Source organism: Apteryx rowi, unplaced genomic scaffold, assembly GCF_003343035.1.
Source record: "Apteryx rowi isolate R43461 unplaced genomic scaffold, aptRow1 scaffold_19, whole genome shotgun sequence".
Classification (NCBI taxonomy): Eukaryota; Metazoa; Chordata; class Aves; order Apterygiformes; family Apterygidae; genus Apteryx; species Apteryx rowi.
The window spans coordinates 2,798,136-2,815,964 of record NW_020448196.1 but is presented as its reverse complement, the minus strand read 5'-3'; the positions used below and the strand labels follow the sequence as shown (position 1 = coordinate 2,815,964).

Sequence of the window (17,829 nt, the reverse complement as noted above, 5' to 3'; positions counted from 1 at the left end):
CCTTGGTTATTATATCTGAGAGGCTTCGAGGTGCAGGGAGAAGCCAGGAGCATGAAAACCAAATGTGGCATCCAGATCCAACTGAAAAAGGTGTCAGGTTCTCTGGGTGGAAACAGGAGGCCTAGGAAGCGGTGGGGCTCAGGGAAAAAGGAGGCAGGAAGTGTTAGCAGGTGGTCTGAACGTGGCACCTTGTTACGCTTAGGGGAAGAAACTGTAGTGCCTCAGCGCACAGCCCGACAAGTGAATTCCCTCTGCGTCCCTTCTCAAGTCACCTTCTAGCTTTTGCGTTACTGTCTTGCTAGGCCTTTTGCCAGCTGGCCTCCTTCCACAGCCCCTGTTCCTGGAGATATGCTCCCGGAGCAGTGGGAGTGGGTCAGTCTGGCCTTCTCTGGCTACTTTGGCCACAGATGTGTTCTCCTGAGCATGGCTCTGCAGCAGCGCATTGCCTAAGATCACCCTGATGTATTTCTTTACTCCCTGCCCATCCATCTAAAGCAATCCTTGCGTCTCCTGGGACTGTGTTCACAGGACTCCTCACAAGTGTATGGGTAAGGATAAGAGCTCTTCAGTAATCTCTAGGCTCAGTAACCGGGAGGGTGGTGAAAGCAGCTCCCTTCCCTGCTTGCCCGAGGTCCAGGGGAAATAAATGAGAGGCCTGGGCTGGTCTGCCCTTTGTAACAAGGGAGAAGCAGGCTGTAGGAGCACAGCCTTAGGGTGGCCCCATTCCAGGCCATGACTCCTCCGTCTCATGGAAATCAAAAGATAGCAATGGAAATCTAATGGATACAGTAGCCCTTGTTCAGCAGGCTCAGCTGTCTGATTTGTTTTTATGAGTGATTTTACAAGCAATCTTGCCATGGTGCTGATCAGTTTGTGCCAGCAGTTCCTTCAAGAACGTCCAGAATCGGGGAGCTTCAAATGAGAGTCAGAAACACCTGCTGTCCCCAGGACACAGGCAGGGAAGTATGTGCTGGTGTGCCTGTGTGTTTTGGGGCTGGAGGGCATTAGCTACTGAGCAGTTCAGATGCTGACATGCTCTTTAAATATTTTTGTTTGCAGAATTTTGGAGGGCAAGGGAAATAATAAACACAGTTTGAATTTTTGGCAGCAGTTTTAATAAGCTGAAATGCCTTCACCTTGAGTAAGGTTTGTGCATGTGTATGTGTGGGATCATGTGTGCACCTGGTGTCATGGTCAGAACTTGGGGACCATTTCCTCAAGCCCAGCTCTTCCACAGGTTATACACCTTCCTTGTACACCTTCCGTGGAGTCCTTGCCCTGACCAGGTTCTGGCATGACCCAGTATAGTGCAGCACAGTTTTAACAAGGGGACTTCAATAACACCTTCCCCTGGGCTCACAGTCCCATGTTGTTAGATGGGTTGTAGCTGCACAGTGCTCTCTTGCTCTGAAGGGCTGACTTGTGCCTGTTTGGGGCTCTGCACATATCTGTCCCTGAAGATGAATGTCCTCTGATCCCAGCCGTTATGAATGAGGTTCATGGGGTGTTCTGTAGCCAAAAGGCTCCTGATTCCCAAACTTTTCTTCTAGTCATCCCACCTCCTTTTTTTCACTTCCAAGCTTGTGACAGTGCTTCCTGATGGGAACCCTGTTCTGCACATGAATTTCCATCTTGATTTCCACTTGTGCATGTCAGAGCCCCAAGGCGGGAACCCACTGTATGAGGCCATGCTGTACTTTCTCCCTTCTCCTTTTCCCCCTCCATCCCCACTGCCTGCATCTCCAGAGCTGAGTACAAGCCTTTCTTGAAATGGATGTTTTTAACATGCAATGCTTTGTGTTAGCCCAGTTACTGAGAGGAAACAGATTTATCAGATAAATCCCAGCAGGCCTGTACATGTTGCCACTGTCTGGTATATTGCAATAAAAATATACATTAAAATAAGTATAAATACATATTTACAGTGTACAAGGAAAAGCCAGGAGTACAGATGCTGTTTTGAGTTTCCAGAATGCATATTAATGACTAACAGCTTAGGTACAGGATAAAAACAGGGGCAAATACATTTTAGGTCTCAATCTGCAGTCAGGAGAATGGCTTTGGATTTACAGCAGTGTAACTGAGGACAGGATCAGACCTCTTTTCTCCTGGCAGTAAATGAATTCTCTACTTGTACCGTTTCTTGCTTGCCTGTGATGGCAGCCTTCCTTCTTAAGCATTTGGAGTGAAATGACTAGTGCCACAGCCTGTTCTCCAGGCCAGTTCCTGCTGGTGTCATTGTCCGATGCTGCGTGTTCAGGGTTGTAGTTATGGAGCGGTCTGTCCAGTGCTACAACGCCCTACTTACCTGAAAGCACTTGTCCTTTTAATGCTATAATAACACTTTGCCCTTCCTCTGAAGATTTCAAGGGACTCTCACAAACCTGAATGAATGACTCTACATCACCAGGTGTGGTGGAGAAAGTCCAGAGTAGTACAGTGACTTGCCAGAGGCTATATAGTAAGAACGTAGCAGAGCTGAGAGAGAAACTAGCTCTTTCTTTGTTCCAGCCCTCTCCTTCAGCCTCTAGACCTGGAAGAAGACGGAAATACCACTGCTCTGTTTGTCTAATACTTGCAAGGTATTCACGTATTATGCCAGTGTGTACAGGCTAGATCACTTCCTCCTTTAAGGGAGTGACAGGCCCTAGACATCAATATCCTAACCATGCAGTGACACACAATTCCCCAAGACAGATCTAAGCTGGTATGTCCAGCATGCAGTGAAATATCGTAGGACATACCAGCCTGGGTTCCCAGAGCAGCCAGTCTCTCTCGCGTGGTTCTGAGACACAGAACTTAATAGCTTATGCCTTGTGCTGGGGCTTGGCTCTTTCTGGAGCTCGCTTGGTTGCCACTAACCCAGAGATCTCTGCAGTACTGTGTGGATGAGGAATGCATTCAGAGACCCCTGTTTTCAGCTAGGGGAGCATCTAAGGAGCTGTTTTTTTCAGTATTTTCCTCCCACTCCAAGCTAAAAATACAACACAGTTAATTTGTCACCTGATCACAGTACATGTTCCGTTGAAAGAAAATTGCTTTAGGTGTTTGTTGCCAGAATTTATGACCTAGGCAAGTCTCTGCAAAAGCTGTCTTCAGGTTGAACACAGCTCACTGAATGCAATCTATTTGCATGCCCTGGCCTTATCTTCCTAACCATCAAAGCAGAACATGGTTAAGGCACCAGCTTGGCACAGATTGTTGGTGCCACAAGTCCAGGAGTTCCCACCTCATTGCTGGTCAATCTGATGAACTGAACTCTGCACATGGCATAAATCCAGAATAATAGTGACCTTGGAGCAATTCCTCTGGATTTGCACTTGAGCAGGTGATGTCAGAACTGGCCCAGTACCTGCTGCAATTAAAAAGTGAGAGCTGCCCCTAGTTCCTTTGTCACATACTGGGATGTGCAAGGCCCTGGGTAGGTGTCTGAACACCAAAGCCAATGATGTGGCTTTACTAGTCCCCAGGGGAATGCAGCGATATGACCTTAGCAAGTTGGGCAGCCCCATGCCAGATGGAGAGTCTGTTTCCCTGGAGCATGCACTGGCAATGGGAGCTCCAGCAAAGATGTGGGTAAGTCTCTCACTTGAGATTGTGTTGGGTTTCTCGGTGCCTCCGTAGATCCACCTTGCGCTGGAAGCCCTTGGCACAGAGCTCACAGCTGAAGGGCTTGAAGCCGGTGTGCTTGCGGCTGTGGGTGATGAGGTTGGAGCTCTGGCTGAAGGCTTTGCCGCATACCTGGCATTTGTGGGGCTTCTCTCCTGCAGGGCAGAGGAAACGGTAAGAAATATCTTAGCAGATGAGAGAAGGGAGAAAGAAATTGCTTTCAGCAGACTTAAACCCAACTGGCTATGCTTGGGCATCAGGGTGCTGCCAGCCCAGCTGTCCTGCTAATGTCTCTGTACTCTGATCCAGCATGAGAGAGTGAGAAGAACTAGAGGCAGTTCTCCCCACATGGATGGGAGCTGTGCAGGACAGCTGCATCTGGGGCTGGATACCACCGTGATGTGCACCAGAGGCTGGGCAGTAACCACCTCCTTGTCACACAGAGGAGGACATGTGTCTCAGTAATGCTTAGATGTTCTGCTCTCCTATTGCACAGTGAAGAGAGACCTTCCAGTGCCTCTGTTATACATGGACATTTATGCCCAGTCCAACATCTCTGTATGCAAGAATTGTGTCCGTGCATAAACATGATGGACTTGGATTTGCTTTTACTTATTGTGAAATTTGTTTCTCACCAGTGTGGATGTAAGTGTGTTTCTTCATATCTGACTTCTGGTGGAAGCGCTTGCCACAGTACTGGCAGGGATAGGGTCGTGTGTCTGAATGAATCAGAAGATGAGTGGATAGGGTAGAGGAACGTTTGAATGTCTTCCCACACATCTTGCACTCAAAGCTTCTCTCCTGTTAGGGAAAGAAAATTGTGGGGTGTCAGTCTGTGGCTGCAGGACATGTGACAGAGCCCAAAAAGTGTTAAAGCATTGTGAATAGCAGGCTTGATAAGCAAATCTACTCAGCTCATGGACTGATGTGCTAAGTACAGTACAAAGAGGATGAAAGGAGCGTTACTTATGCAAATGACTTACCTCTTGTGGTCCGAACTCCTGCACCTTGCAGGAGAAGGTGAGGCACAGAAGAACCAGTAGCAAAAATCCTCCCTTCCCTATGCAAGAAATTCTCAAGGACAGTCTGAGATTTGTGAGACCAGAGATCTATGATCTATGGTCTTCAGAGCTCCTATCACTGTCATTGGGTGATGCAGGAAAGCCATCACATTTGTCATCTAAGAAATGCTACTTCTCTTATAATGCAATAAATAACAGCTAAGGTGCAAGCACTCTTAAGCTCTGGAGAGCTGGTTCTCTGGAAGGAGGCTACCCACCTGGGAGTGAATGTTGGTGTGCTGCTCCAGGCTTACAGCGTGTCCAAAGGTTTTGCCACATACTTCACAAGCGAAGGGCCGGGTCCCACTATGAGACCTTCGGACATGGACCTCCAGTCCATGGGGAGTAGAGAATACCTGAAAAAGAGTAATCTGGCAGTGATTTTCCATGAGGCAGCTGTGTCTCCATCTCTGTTGGGTCATGTGAACAGCATCATTCCCAGTTCCCTTGTCCCCAGTGAGGAGAATGAACAGGTACCTGTTTCCAGCCAGATGCCTTGTGCTTTGGTGTAACCCAGTGACACGCTTATGCACATGATGAAAATCACCCCAGCCCCTCCCCAGCCCTAAGGTTCCCCTCTGGAACACACCTTGTTGCACTTCACGCAGTGGTAGGTCTCCATGTCCGAGGAGTAATGCATGCTGTAATCCAAAGGAGGCTCGGCACTTGGGAGGAGGTGGCTTCCATACAGGCTAACACGGTGCTCCAAGAGGGCTGACTGCATAGTGGAGGACATCTGTTGGTAGCTGTATGGCGAATGGAAGGCATCCCAAGAAAAGCCAGTTTTGTATAAGGTGGGAGTGCTTGTCGGATTAGTGCAGTCTTTGATCTGCAGCCCTGGGATGGCCATCTCTGAGTTTGGAAAAGAGAGGGAGAAGTGAGTGTCATGCCACTGCCTGCAGGTGGGCACAAGGGCAAAGGCTCCCCAGCCACCTTATCTCTATTTAATGTCCTGTTTGACCTTGGGAAGGAGTCAGTTACTCTTTGTTCTTTGATTCAAATCCCTACACAAAGTTCCTACCATAACTTTGATTTCAGTCTAAGGAAATTTTAGGGGAGAGGGGATGCTAAGGGAATATTAACCCCCTATTAGTTTTATTTCATGTGGTGCTTGAACAAGTGTCATGCAGACACCCACTTTCACCTATATAGCATAGAGTTGCATTAGTCCTTGAGGTTCGAAGGCTCACTCATTGGTTACCTATAGCCCAGCCTTCAGGGACATGCTGATCTAGACCAGAAGTGTAGAGAGAAATACAGAATGCACTTCATGAGCTCTGCCTGGGACAAGTCTGATGATTGGTGTCAAAATAAGAACTGTCATTTACTGAAAATCTAGACCCAGTCATTGGGACTCCATAGGCCAATCTAACCCCAAACCTCTTTTGTGATTCTGGTCTTGGGTAGCTGACCTGTAGCTGAAGGGCCTGGCAGCATCCTGCTCGGATATTGGGCAGGGACACTTTCTTCTTTCAGTTCAGAAGGGTCCTTTTCTTGTTTTGGAACCAGGCATTCTAGGTCCTGTCTCTTGATGTCCTCTGGTGTCTTGTCTCCTATGGCTGTAATCACAGCAATGTCATAGTTTATTCTATCTGATAAGAGAAGAGTCTGTTAAGGGGGTTTGTGTACACAGGTGTGAACTTATGCCTGGATATATGTGTCTGTGCACAATTCCCTGAGTCAGAACCTCAGTGCAGAGGTTGATACCCTATTTAGTCAAAGCAAATCAATCCTAGAGGCCACATGCCTGTAAGAAGCATTTCCCCATTTAATACAATTTTCATTTATGAAGTTAAGTAACGATCATTAACTTATTAACCTCCCCACCCCTCCCATCAGATAGTTCAGAATTATTAAGCTGAATGTATGGATAGCCAAGTAGGGAAGCAGAGGGGGAGGTGACTGCTTACACAGTTGCAAGGGTGACAACAGAGCCTAGTTGCCTCCTGCCCGCACTCACATTTCTCCCTGCCTGTCCCAGCCCTTAAACAGACCAACCAGCACTTGTTAGAAGTAGGCTTTACAGTAAGAGTCTAAAATGGACAGAGGTCCAATACATGTGCCTTCTTTCTGCTTGTGCATGGAGACAAGACTGGGGCTGCTGGAGGACAGTAGCCATCTGTCCAAACCCTATTGGTGTTCCAGAGGGACACTGCAAATGGCCAACAGATGATGGGAGGAATTGAAATTAAAATGTCATCTCCTTTCTTCTTTAATCAAAGTTACCATAGGGCTGGACTCTAATTTCGTATTCAGGGCCAGAACAAAGGGTCAATTGATCCTACATTTGAATAAAGCAAATTTGAATGGGGCCCGAAGGAAGATGATAAGTGCTCCAGCCTTCTGTTGCATGGACGGCTGAGTGCACAAATGGGAGCGGGGAGGGGGACAGCAGGCACAGGCAGAAGGAAGGCTGGTTTGTGTTAATATAGCACATAGCAGCTGGCCCCTCGTGTGTATGTGTTGGGACTCTTTTCGCAATCAGTGTTAGGATGTCACTAGTATCATGTTGCTCTAGCTGTAACCTTCCTTGCAAGTCATCAGGAGGCAGTGGTAACACACGGAGGTAGAGAGGAAGATGTCAGTCCAGTGAGCATATGGGCAGTGAGTATAGCAAGTTAGAGATGGAGGTGGCAGAGCTGTGAGTTTGTAGAAGGCTGACAACCAAAGTGCAAGCATTTTTCCCGCTGTTAGTTGCCTGAAGTTGGCCATCTTTCCCAAATGTAAGTGAACAACTGCACACAGTGATCTTATATCCTGAGTCTTCTCCCGAGGGAGATGGGAATCAACAATTAGAGTTAGGACTGAGAGAAGGCAGAATGCTTGGCAGTAATTTCCATGCAGGTGGAGACCTGGCCATCACAAAGCATGTGCTCATTCAGGATTTCCAGTGCCTGCATCTGCCCAGAGCGCTCCAGTGCAGCGGAGTGTCGCTACACTGTCTCTGGAATCGCTAAAGCAGCAACCCAACAGTAAACAAAGGGAGGATCTAAATTCAGTTTCAGTGTGACAGTGGAGATTTGGTCTAGGGAGCAAGCGAAAGAGGGCACGCAGTGGGGGAATCAGTTTGTCCTTAGACTGACTGTGTGGAAGCCCTTACTTGCTCTTTAACTCATTAATCCTGCCCCCTTAGCTTGCCTCTTGAATTATTTATTCGCCTGGGTGTATTCTTACAAGCCCAGTATATGGATTGACTCACCGGTGAAGGGAGAGGTTACTGGATCCCATGTGAGTGTAGGCAGGTCATCTTCCACAAAGCGGTGTTGATGATAGGTGTGAGCCTTTTTGCTCTTCACCAAAAAGGAACGTGGCATTTTCCATTCACTGCCTGGGCAGAAACACAGAATAACTGCAGGTAAATCTCTGTGGTTTGTGGGGTAATTTCTCACTTGTTCCCCCACAACATCAGCTCCGTATGCAGCAGTGATGAGAAATAAAACCCTTCTGCTGAGGAGACAGATGATAATTCATCTGAAAGGTCCCTCCACCCAGTCGAAGACAGGGGAGTGGCTGCTGGGGTTTAGGCGCTTGATGGATCTCAACTCTGGGGAAAACACATAGCTGTGGAGGGGGTTAAGAGAAAAAACCTACTGCGAGATATTCTTTGATGCTGAATGTTGAGATGGGACTGCAGATCACAGTGTACTCCATAAAAAAATTAAGCCTCACAGTCTACCCCTAGGTTGAGGCAAAGCATTAGCGATATCTTTATATTATAGGAGGAGAAACAGGCATGCTTAAATTGACTGACATGCTATAGACCAAAACTGTTTCTGTGGCAGAGAGACACTAGAACCCAGCATGTCTCTCTTGTTGTTCTCCGCTCTGGCTACAGGACATGGTGCATGTCCAACATTATCATCCATGAGAGGACAACACAATGGGGAGAGCTGGATGGAGATCACCCAATCACCCCTTTGAGAGGGGCCTGTCTTAGTGTTTGCACTGTACCTAGAAGAATGCAGTCCCAAGCCATGACATGGGCTCTTTTGTGAAGTTGCTACACAAATTATTATTATAGAAACAACATAAATAACAGGAGAGATGCAATGAAAAATCCCAGCAGCCTTAATGTGTGGTGGGTTTGCTTCTTGTTGGGCACAGCTTGAATATTTTGTGTTCTGGCTGACAAACAACAGTCGGAGCAGAGGCAAAGCAGAAGTGTTGGGTGAGAGAGGTTACCTTTTGGATCTGACTCAAATATCACAGACCGTTGAAATGACGAGTTAGGAACAAACATAAAATGCTGAAATTTAATCATACAAAATTCTCTTGCAATGCATCTTGTTATCTTTAGTACCCAGAACCCAGCCCGCCCTGGGCCCGCTCCCCACAGCTTGTAACTGTTCTCATGCAGACAGTATGACAACAGGCTCAGTGCTATGCACGGTGATATCAGCTGGTGTATTATTTGCATATCTATTTGCATTTTCCTCTGTAATTGTTTGGGACAATGGCACTAAAAGCAAATCTTACTATATTTCATATGAAAAGTCAACAGCAAGTCCTGGCTCTCTGCTGATGGGCAAGTCTGTTATTAAGCTTTGTTTTTTTTCTTGGGAGCAGTTGAAGTGTACTGTACTTATTTATTAAAAAAGGAACATAATTTGCACCTGTTAAAGAGGAGTGATCTGAAAGGTCTGCGTAAGACAGGGCAGAGCAGCGCAGGCTCCAGGAATCACAAACAGTCAGAGATGGAAAAGATCTCAGCCAGCTTCTCTTTAGGGTTCAAAAGCACCTGCACTTACCCCTATATACTAAATATAATTACATAGCCCAGTGGTGTTTTGCTTTAAGCTCCAAGGGCCAGATTTGCAATGGTGCTAAGGCTGCAGGTATGTGTACACTAGAACTTGCACAGTAAAATCCAGTATGGATAGGCAGATTCCCAAGCCCTGCTGTTCTCCGTGGGAGTCAGGTGCTCACCAGCCTCGGTGCTTTTAGGAAACCCCATCAGAAGTTAGCTGCCTTTATAAATCTGGCCCAGGATTCCCACTGTTTAATATACCACTTCAGGGATAAACCTTGGTGTCTCTAGCCATTTTTTCTCCTGAAATGATTCACCTATTTTTCTTCGTTATTTTCCAAGAAATTTGCACGTGACTTGAGGTGAACATGAGAAAACAGAGGCCAAGACCAGATTTGTTAATTTAATGTTAGAAAGAGGACGAAGTAGTACTGGGTTGGAACCAGAAGTAGGCACTTGCGAGAAGGGACTCCGGATTACACTGCTGTATTTACTTTCCTGGAGACATGGGGTTTCCATCCACGTCAAGGGGATTTTCCCATGCAGTGGGCAGGACTGTGCCCACAGTGAAGGGCATTCGTACCAGCAAGCTTGAGACATCTGATTTATCTGGCTGAATTAACCAGCTGATTTCCCTGGGCTTCCTACACAGTGGAGAAAGAGGTTCCTCCAGCAGGGAGCTGAAGGTGGGGTGAAAGCAGGCACCCTGCAGCGCCTTCCAAAGAGTCACTCTCTCCGCTGCCTAGAGGACCCTCAGGACATTAGCCAGCCTGTTTAGCCAGATAAATTAGAGGCCTGGAAGCTGGTGGTGCGAGCAATCTTGCGGTGTTGTATGGTAGTGCCCCAGCACTAAGTCAAGCCTCTCTTTTCTGGTGGCAGTTGAGAGTAGATGCACAAGAAGCAATGGGGTTTTTCTGGATGTGTTTGCCCCAGCGTAAGTAAAAGTCAGATTTGGTCCAGTATCTTGCCTGTCGATAAGGGCCTGTTCTGAGCACAACAATCTTTAATGCACTACTGAACGTTACAAAAGGAAGTCACTTCCCCCACCCCATTTTATAGAGAAAACAGGAACTGGGAGCCCAAAGCGTAGTTAATTAACAACTGCATTGGACTGGGTTTGTGATTCGCACAACCAAGTTGGAGGAAAGCTAGAAGCACAGATTGTGAGAGAAAAATATTATCTCCCCTTGAAACTCAGATTATCAGTGGCGAGTGATCAGTTGCTTCTAATAGCTAACTACAGTTCACAGAGAAAGTAGCGCTCCAGAAAACAGACCCTGCTACATCGGAACAATCGCTGAAGCTCCCAAGAAAATTCACCTTCAACCTTGGCTAAAGCTTTTTTCTTTTTTTCCCAGGCATCTGTTCCTTCCAGCTCCTTTGGCAGTGGTTTCTAACCTGACTGGCAACTGCACGAGCGAGTTCATTGCTTGGGCAGACTGCCTACCCAAAATGCAGCTATCTTGGCATTTTAGGGGTTCAACACGGAATATTAAATCAGTGTCCAGCTAGAATTGACACTTGTGTGCCATTAATGTAGCTGTATAACAATGTCGTAGTAGTCTGCTCTAAGGAAAAGGCAAAAGAACCCAAGGGAAGGAGGCTGCTTCACTGTTTTGGCTTTCGACGCAGAGGAAAGCCTACGGTTTCAGGAGTGGCTTGGGGTATTTGGGGGACCTGAACTTTTGGGTGCCCAACTTGAAGCACCTTAAAGAGGTTTGTTTTACCAATTACAATTTCACTAGTCAGGTTCATTCAATTCTCTGTTCCTCACGAAGCCCTGACTCCTGCTTTAGTGCATGGGAATTTGTAGTACCCCCAAATACAGGATCAGGCCCTTCGTTACAGTTTTGAAGAAATCGGTCTTCTCGCTGAGTTAGACGGGGTGGCTGTTCTTTAAAGGGTTCCTTCAGTGAGGGGGCTCGTAACAAGAAGCAGCGTATTTGGAACGGGTGTTTGCAGGATGGTGCCGCGCTGGATCGGGAACCCAATTTGCAACGTATGTTCCTTTCTAAAGCTGACCTTCATTTTCCTCTAAGCCCTTCTAAGTTCAGATAGCCCCATTTTCAAATTTACAAGGTTAATTATAGAGATAAAACTTTTTTTCCCCACTACACTCGGAGGAAATACTTAATCAATTTTTAATTTACAAATATATCTTCATATGAGTTCATTTATTAATAAAGTCTTAGGATAAAACAGGCTTATTTCCTTCCCACAGCTTAATTTGTATTTTAATCTTAATATTGTATTTTTCTGCTCTTTCTGGTAAAAATAAAGTTACCAAAAATAAACAATAGTTTGTCCTTCATAAAACTATACTTTTGAAGAAGAACAACACGAAACAAAACACAACCTGTGTATGAATTTTTTAGGAGCCCAAAGAAAATAAGAGGTTTTATGGGTTCCTGACTTTTTAAATATAAAGTCATATTCAAAAAGAATTTAAGTTCTTTACAACAAAATTAATCATGTCTTCACTAGTCCACCCTTACAGCATTGTACGAATTTGGGGCAAGTAATTTGAATATTTTTCTTTAGTAGAAAAATTAACAGAACATTTTTCATTCTTGTGGTAAGACTGGGCAAATGGATGTTATGCCAGGATTAACAAACTATGGTGATAATTTTGTCCAAGAAGTGGAATGGAAATGCTTGTACATCTATATTATACAGAAAAAAAAAGTTTAGAATATAATTGCAGCCTCATTTAGGAACCTCATTTAGCTCCTAGTGAAGTCAGGAATCCCACTGACTTTAGCAAACTTTGCCTTAGGCTTCCAAGGATAAACAGACCTGTATGGCACCTTCTGACAAATCCTATATCTCTTTAATGTGTACATGCACTTGCTGTGTGAGCTTGTAAATCATTTGTTTTCCTGCTTGATGCACTAAATCAATCTGGTGGTATATGAGGGGTGTCTATAAATAGCCAAATCCATATGCTAAAAATTATGTTACAGTAATCAGCATATTCTTAGAAAGAATGGAAGAAATTAAAAAATATAGGTTTGAAGCAAAAATCCGAAACAGGAGAGACTAAATTCTCAGCTAGTAAAATTGGCGTACATTAATTGATGGCAGTAGAGGTGTGCCGTTTTCTGAGTTTAAAGACCTAGCCCTGTAAAAGAGCAATTAAAAGAAAAAACATAGTATGTCCTCAGTGCTTAAGTACAAAGTCTACATCTGGAAACTGTTCCTGCTGCATAGGGCTTTCTGGGACCCTTGTATCTGACAGCATTGTCACCTCTTTTCTATTTTGTTCTACTATTATCTTTTTTATATGTGCATGTGTGAGAGTGAAGTAAGTATATGGTATCTGGCTTTAAAAGGTCTGACCATTTGATTGAAGTAAACCATTATCATAAAGCAACCTCTGGACAAGTGACTTACTTATGCAGTGGAATACGTTATATATTTGCAAACACAAGCAAAGAATAAAAAAAGCTTATAAAAATATATCAAAGGAAAGAATTAAACAATTAAATTAAAAGTGTTTAAAAGAATAAATAAAATCACCTGTTTGGGGGACTTTGCTTTACAGGATTCGCCTTGAAATCTTCCCCAGACAAGCCCCCAGCAAGACGTCGTCTTCTCTCTGGACTCCTTCTTCCACTTTTTCACTTAGTCGCTGTCTGCTGAAATAGATACTTCTCCTTTTTTCTCTCTCTGTTTTTTTGCCCCTGTTCCCCTCCCTGATTTTTCAATCAGATTATTTGTGTCAAAATCTGGTGGTGAAGAAAGAGCCAATAGAGAAGCAGAGCCCAGAAAGTATTTGCTTATCAAAACTTTCCAGCACTTTGAAAACTTGAAGAGAATTCACGATGCCCAGCTCTGAACCCCAGGGGCAGCACCCGTAACTCTGGGGCAGTTTGGCTTTCTGCAGGAATGCTCTTCTGTCATATTGACAAGAGCATGACACAGGGAAATAATGTAACAAGCAGGCATTTGTTATTTTGTTGTTTCTTAAAAAAAAAAAAAGAAAGAAAAAGAATAGCTCTTAAGAAACCTGTATTTTTACACACATTCATCTCCGCATCATATCTTTCACAAACAGACACACCATCTGTCCCACATACACACACTCACACACTTCAGTCTCATAAACAAAACCATCTAGCACATATGCACAAAATTATTTTATTCCAGAATGTATCTTTTATCTCTCCAATTTCCAAGGAAAAAGGAATAAATACTTGCATAGTAATAACTGAAAAAGAGGTATGTTAATCAGTCTTCTTTTTCTTAGGCATATGTATGTGCAATCCATACATATTTTACATTTTGCTCCATCTATATACAGCTGTATATAGGATATAAATATAGATTTAAGAAAGCTCATTAAGCAAGCTCATTAACAAGCATCTTTCCAAAAAGCTCTTCTACTCAAGAGCAATAATCAGAATTTGCACTTCTATCACTTACTTGCAAAAAGGTTCGAAAATGGGTTTGCAAATGTGAAATAATTGACTGCCAAAACACTCTATGAAGACAGGGTGTAAAAAAGGAGGATAAAGCAGAGGTAAAATGACTTTTCCCAGATCACCTGATAGGTCTCCAGTAGAGGTGGGAACAGGAGCTGGAAGGTCTGAAAAAAGCAGTGATTTTCTTTTGAGAATCATTGACTTAACTCTTATTTGGGTAAAAATAAGGAGAGCTCATCTTCCTAGATGCTTGCCAAAACAAAACAAAACAAAAAAACAATTCCTTGATTTCACCTGTTCTGATTTTCACAGTCTTTCTGACTGTTCATATGCATGGTGGCATGTGCAGTACGTGCCCTTGGTCATCCCCTCCTGCACTAGCAGCATACTCTGTGCTGGGTAGGATGTGAGATAGATAGCAAAAAATGCCTTCCCAGAAGTTTATGATTTAAGATGGATATAAGCATACATATCCAGTTGTCGAGTACCAAGTATTGTGCACTGCCATCAGAGAAATGCCTTTATATCATGGAGTTTTTCAGCTCATTGTGAGCCATCAAATGCATTTTACTGTTTTCTACAGTCAGTTGCATCAAACCGGGATTCAGTGAGAACCCTTTTCTCCCTATAGCTCAGTATGGGATAGGCACCAGGAAGCAGTAACTTTTTTTCTGCCACGCAACAAGGCCGGTTGTAGGGTGGTATTCCCCCGGTGGAGCAGATGCGGTGCAGGGACACTTGAGGTTGCACCGCGGAGCTGTTTTGCACCCGCTCTGGGCAGGCGGTGGCGCCGGGCCCGCTGGCCTTAGCGCTCTCTACCGGGACAGCCGCAATTCACAGCTTTTGCTGTCGCGCCCTGCACGGACGCTGCATTGCCCAACGGCACCGGACAGCCTGTGCAATGGGCTTTGATGCAACTCGGAGATAGGAGTGTAGATTTCACCCAAGTTGAGAAAGATTCAGATTTTGATCTTAACCCATCTGTCATTTGCTGAACATAATTAATTCTCGTTGTTTATAGAAGCAAACAACCCCTCTTCCTTTCCCCCCTTCCTCCTCCCCTCCTTATTTATCTAGCTGGGTTTTGCATGAAAGAAACGTTCCCAAAGCATTGTGCTAGCAAGCTGATTTGCATCCTCTTAAACACAGGCATTTGAAGGATTACATTTCCCACTACAAAAACAAGCATTGTAACCAAAAACCAAGATGTATATTGCAGCTTCAGGGTTTCATATGAAGAGAGTTACAGGAATTAAACAAAACCGGAAAATGACAAGCTGCTGAAAGGACTGAGATGTTATTTCATGAAACATTGGGGCTGGCTTCTGCCAGCCCCCATGAGCACAGGCTTCCCATTGCCATAAAGTGGAGACGGCTGCAGTATCTGGCTCTTGGACTAGATATGGGAAAAGCAAGTCAGCCACACAAGAGCCCTACAAAAACTAGCTGTGCAAAAAATCTAATTACAGACTCGGTAAAACCTCACCAGCTAGCTTGTTTCAGAGGTGCTCCAAAGAGCACAGGGCACAGACCTTTGGGGAAGGAAGATGACTGCATCTCCTAGTTTCAGTAAACTATGGGTAGAGACAACTACAAATAAAATATCTTTATCAGTTGATCTGCTGCCCCCAAGTAGCCATCATCTCTAAAAGCACAGATAAATTGCATGCACACTGATAATTGAGATAATGGGCACAGATATTCTCTGTTTTGACTGTTGTTATTTTCACTACAACAGAATGCCCCAAAAGAGACGGGGACACAACTGTACTCAGTACAGCACGCACTATATAAGCCACATACATGGCATATATATACATGCTGAGATATGTCTAGCCTTACACTGAGAATAGATGTTGCAGTGTAAACATCAGAGATAAATAGCAGGAGAAAGGAAGGATCTATCCTTGCTGATGACATAGGAGCCTGAGTCGTCTTCACTCCAGCATCTCTGCAGGTTATTGGTCTCAGGTTAGCCCACCTCAAGGAGAGCAAAGCCACTCTGCTCACCTAGTGCCACAGTCACTCTTGAACCACCAAGACTTCTAGCTGCACAAAGGATCCCTGTTGTGAGGAAATTTGGGGCTATCTTACCTTCTAGTCTCATCTCCACGTGGCTGACAAAAGCCCCGGACGGACACCTCCTGCCCTGCCTGTTTGGCTCAGCTCTCATTTCGCCCTTTCCCCCTTTATTTTATTTCAGGAGTTCATAAGGGGCAAATAGCTGCAGAATGGGAGTGTAGTCAGGGAAGCCATCACACTGGCTTGTTATGTTCTTACTCTTCCCTAGATTTCTGTTTATGGCTCCTGTTAAACTTATCACCTTGCCTCTCCGCTGGAATCTATAGCAAAAGGTGATTTATACAAGCTGAAGAAAAAAACCCCAGGGTATCGGATACAGGATATTACACTATTGAGCTGACCCCATATTGTCATTCTTATTTTATATTCTTCTTACTGTTATTATTTTTCCCTGTTCGCTCTTCTTGTTTCCAGGGTAAGCAGAGAAAGGAGAGAGCCATGGAGGGCTTATTTGGACTCACAGAGGCTTATGCCGGCCCTGACCCACAAGGGCCATGGTAGATGAAGGGCTAGTTCTGCCTGCAACCGAGAACAATTCAATTTTGTGCATTGCTGCGAGGTCTTCATGCATGTCACGTGCTCTAGTGCATCCCGACGGGTACGCTAAATAAATTGTTAAATGTGTAACTCAATAAGAATAAACAGGTTAATTATAACACATCACATCCATTCTAATTCAGCCTTCTTTCCTTTCAAACCTAGCAGCAATCCCCTCCTGTAGCATCCATGTTTTCCTTTGTCAATTTTAATGTTACGGTAATTATATCACAGTAAAATAACACGCCTAATTGCTTCCAGTTCTTTTCTGAAGCTCATCCTAATTTCCACTCCTTTCTGTGGCAGATTAAATAAAAATGTCTTCTGCACAGCAGGAGAAAAATACCATCACTCAGTCCAGACTGTAATAAATATTAATTGTGATGCACCAGGCAGGACTAGATTAAAACGTGCTCACACCAAGCAACTCTATTTCATCCAGCAGCAGGATGACCTATTGCAGGTACAACACGAAGGAGACTATCTTGGGCCTGCAGGGATGAGAGCCGTAAAACGAACCAACGAATGCTGTGGAAGTTAAAAACCAACTGATCCTTCTCCGATAGGGCTCTAATCTGCTTTTATTTGTTCATACCTAGCTTCTACCCTGCAAATCTGATGTCCATATTCCCACTGGCATCTGAGGAGAATTCATATGGATTAAAGAATTAGATCGGCAGTTTGCAAGCAACAGCCAGCGCGTCACTGCTGAACTCCCCCTACTTCGGGAATGAGAAATGCCGGGACCCCACCGATCTGGAGATTGAAGTGTTGAGCGGAGAAACAGTTGTGTGGCATACAAAACTGCAGGCTGGAGAGCCTTCCCTGCGATAATTTCCATTCTTCTTCCCTAAACTCTGTGTTTTTCACAGGGAAAAAATAGACTTCATCAAAAAAAAAGAAAAAAAAAGGATGATATGTCATATAGCTGCTGCATTTCAGCAAAGGAACGATCCTTGTCCGTGGTTTGCGCGTGAGCTAAAAAAGCACGCAGGGATCCTTCGCTGTATATATGGAAGATTAGTATAAATAGACAGAATGAAGCGAGCTTTGCATATGCATGAAGCGAAAAGCAGCTCGGATGCTGCGCGCTGCCCCGGCAGGCTTCCTCCGAGCCCCCGGAGGCAGCTGCCCCGCGGGTGGTTCGGGCACACGCACGCTGCCCACTCGGGCTCTTCTTTATATTCCTTCCTGCACAGTCGTGAACTTGAGGGGGAAAAAACAACAAAAAAACCTATTTTTTTAAGGGAAATGGGGGTCCCGAGCGCCTCGCGCCGCTCCGGGGCGCAGACTGCCCACAGCACCGCCAGGAGCGGGGCCGGGCCCGGCCGAGCCCGCGGTCTCGCCTGGGGCGCCCGGGCCACCCGCC

General features: G+C 45.0%; 1 protein-coding gene and 2 long non-coding RNA genes across 4 annotated transcripts; 2 read left to right on the top strand and 1 right to left on the bottom strand.

Moving 5' to 3' along the window:
* Nucleotides 1–358: 358 nt before the first annotated feature.
* LOC112964235 lies at nt 359–17,507 on the top strand. Its single transcript, XR_003252902.1, has 3 exons — nt 359–548; nt 16,338–16,521; nt 17,060–17,507. It is a non-coding gene; the product is annotated as an uncharacterized LOC112964235 (long non-coding RNA).
* On the bottom strand, nt 1,855–16,327 carry GFI1B (growth factor independent 1B transcriptional repressor). 2 transcript variants are annotated; one of them, XM_026062041.1, is made up of 7 exons: nt 12,937–16,327; nt 7,870–7,998; nt 6,083–6,262; nt 5,260–5,522; nt 4,889–5,026; nt 4,245–4,410; nt 1,855–3,764 (listed from the first exon to the last, which is right to left on the bottom strand). In XM_026062041.1, the coding sequence occupies exons 2-7, from the start codon at nt 7,982–7,984 to the stop codon at nt 3,586–3,588; spliced, it is 1,041 nt and encodes a 346-aa protein (XP_025917826.1). In that variant the 5' UTR covers nt 7,985–7,998; nt 12,937–16,327; the 3' UTR covers nt 1,855–3,585. The 2 variants fall into 2 exon arrangements, with proteins under 2 accessions (XP_025917826.1, XP_025917827.1); XM_026062042.1 differs by having other exon boundaries at nt 6,083–6,229; nt 12,937–16,324.
* Nucleotides 3,697–4,220, top strand: LOC112964236. The gene is made up of 2 exons (XR_003252903.1): nt 3,697–3,783; nt 3,919–4,220. It is a non-coding gene; the product is annotated as an uncharacterized LOC112964236 (long non-coding RNA).
* Nucleotides 17,508–17,829: the final 322 nt, after the last annotated feature.

Excerpts from the sequence above, each read along its gene's own strand:
- GFI1B (XM_026062041.1), bottom strand. The coding sequence starts at position 7,984 with ATGCCACGTTCCTTTTTGGTGAAGAGCAAAAAGGCTCACACCTATCAT. Across the intron at positions 5,027-5,259 it reads ACTGCGTGAAGTGCAACAAG|GTATTCTCTACTCCCCATGG; the intron begins GTGTGTTCCAGA and ends ACTCTTTTTCAG. Across the intron at positions 3,765-4,244 it reads ACACACTTACATCCACACTG|GAGAGAAGCCCCACAAATGC; the intron begins GTGAGAAACAAA and ends TCTGCCCTGCAG.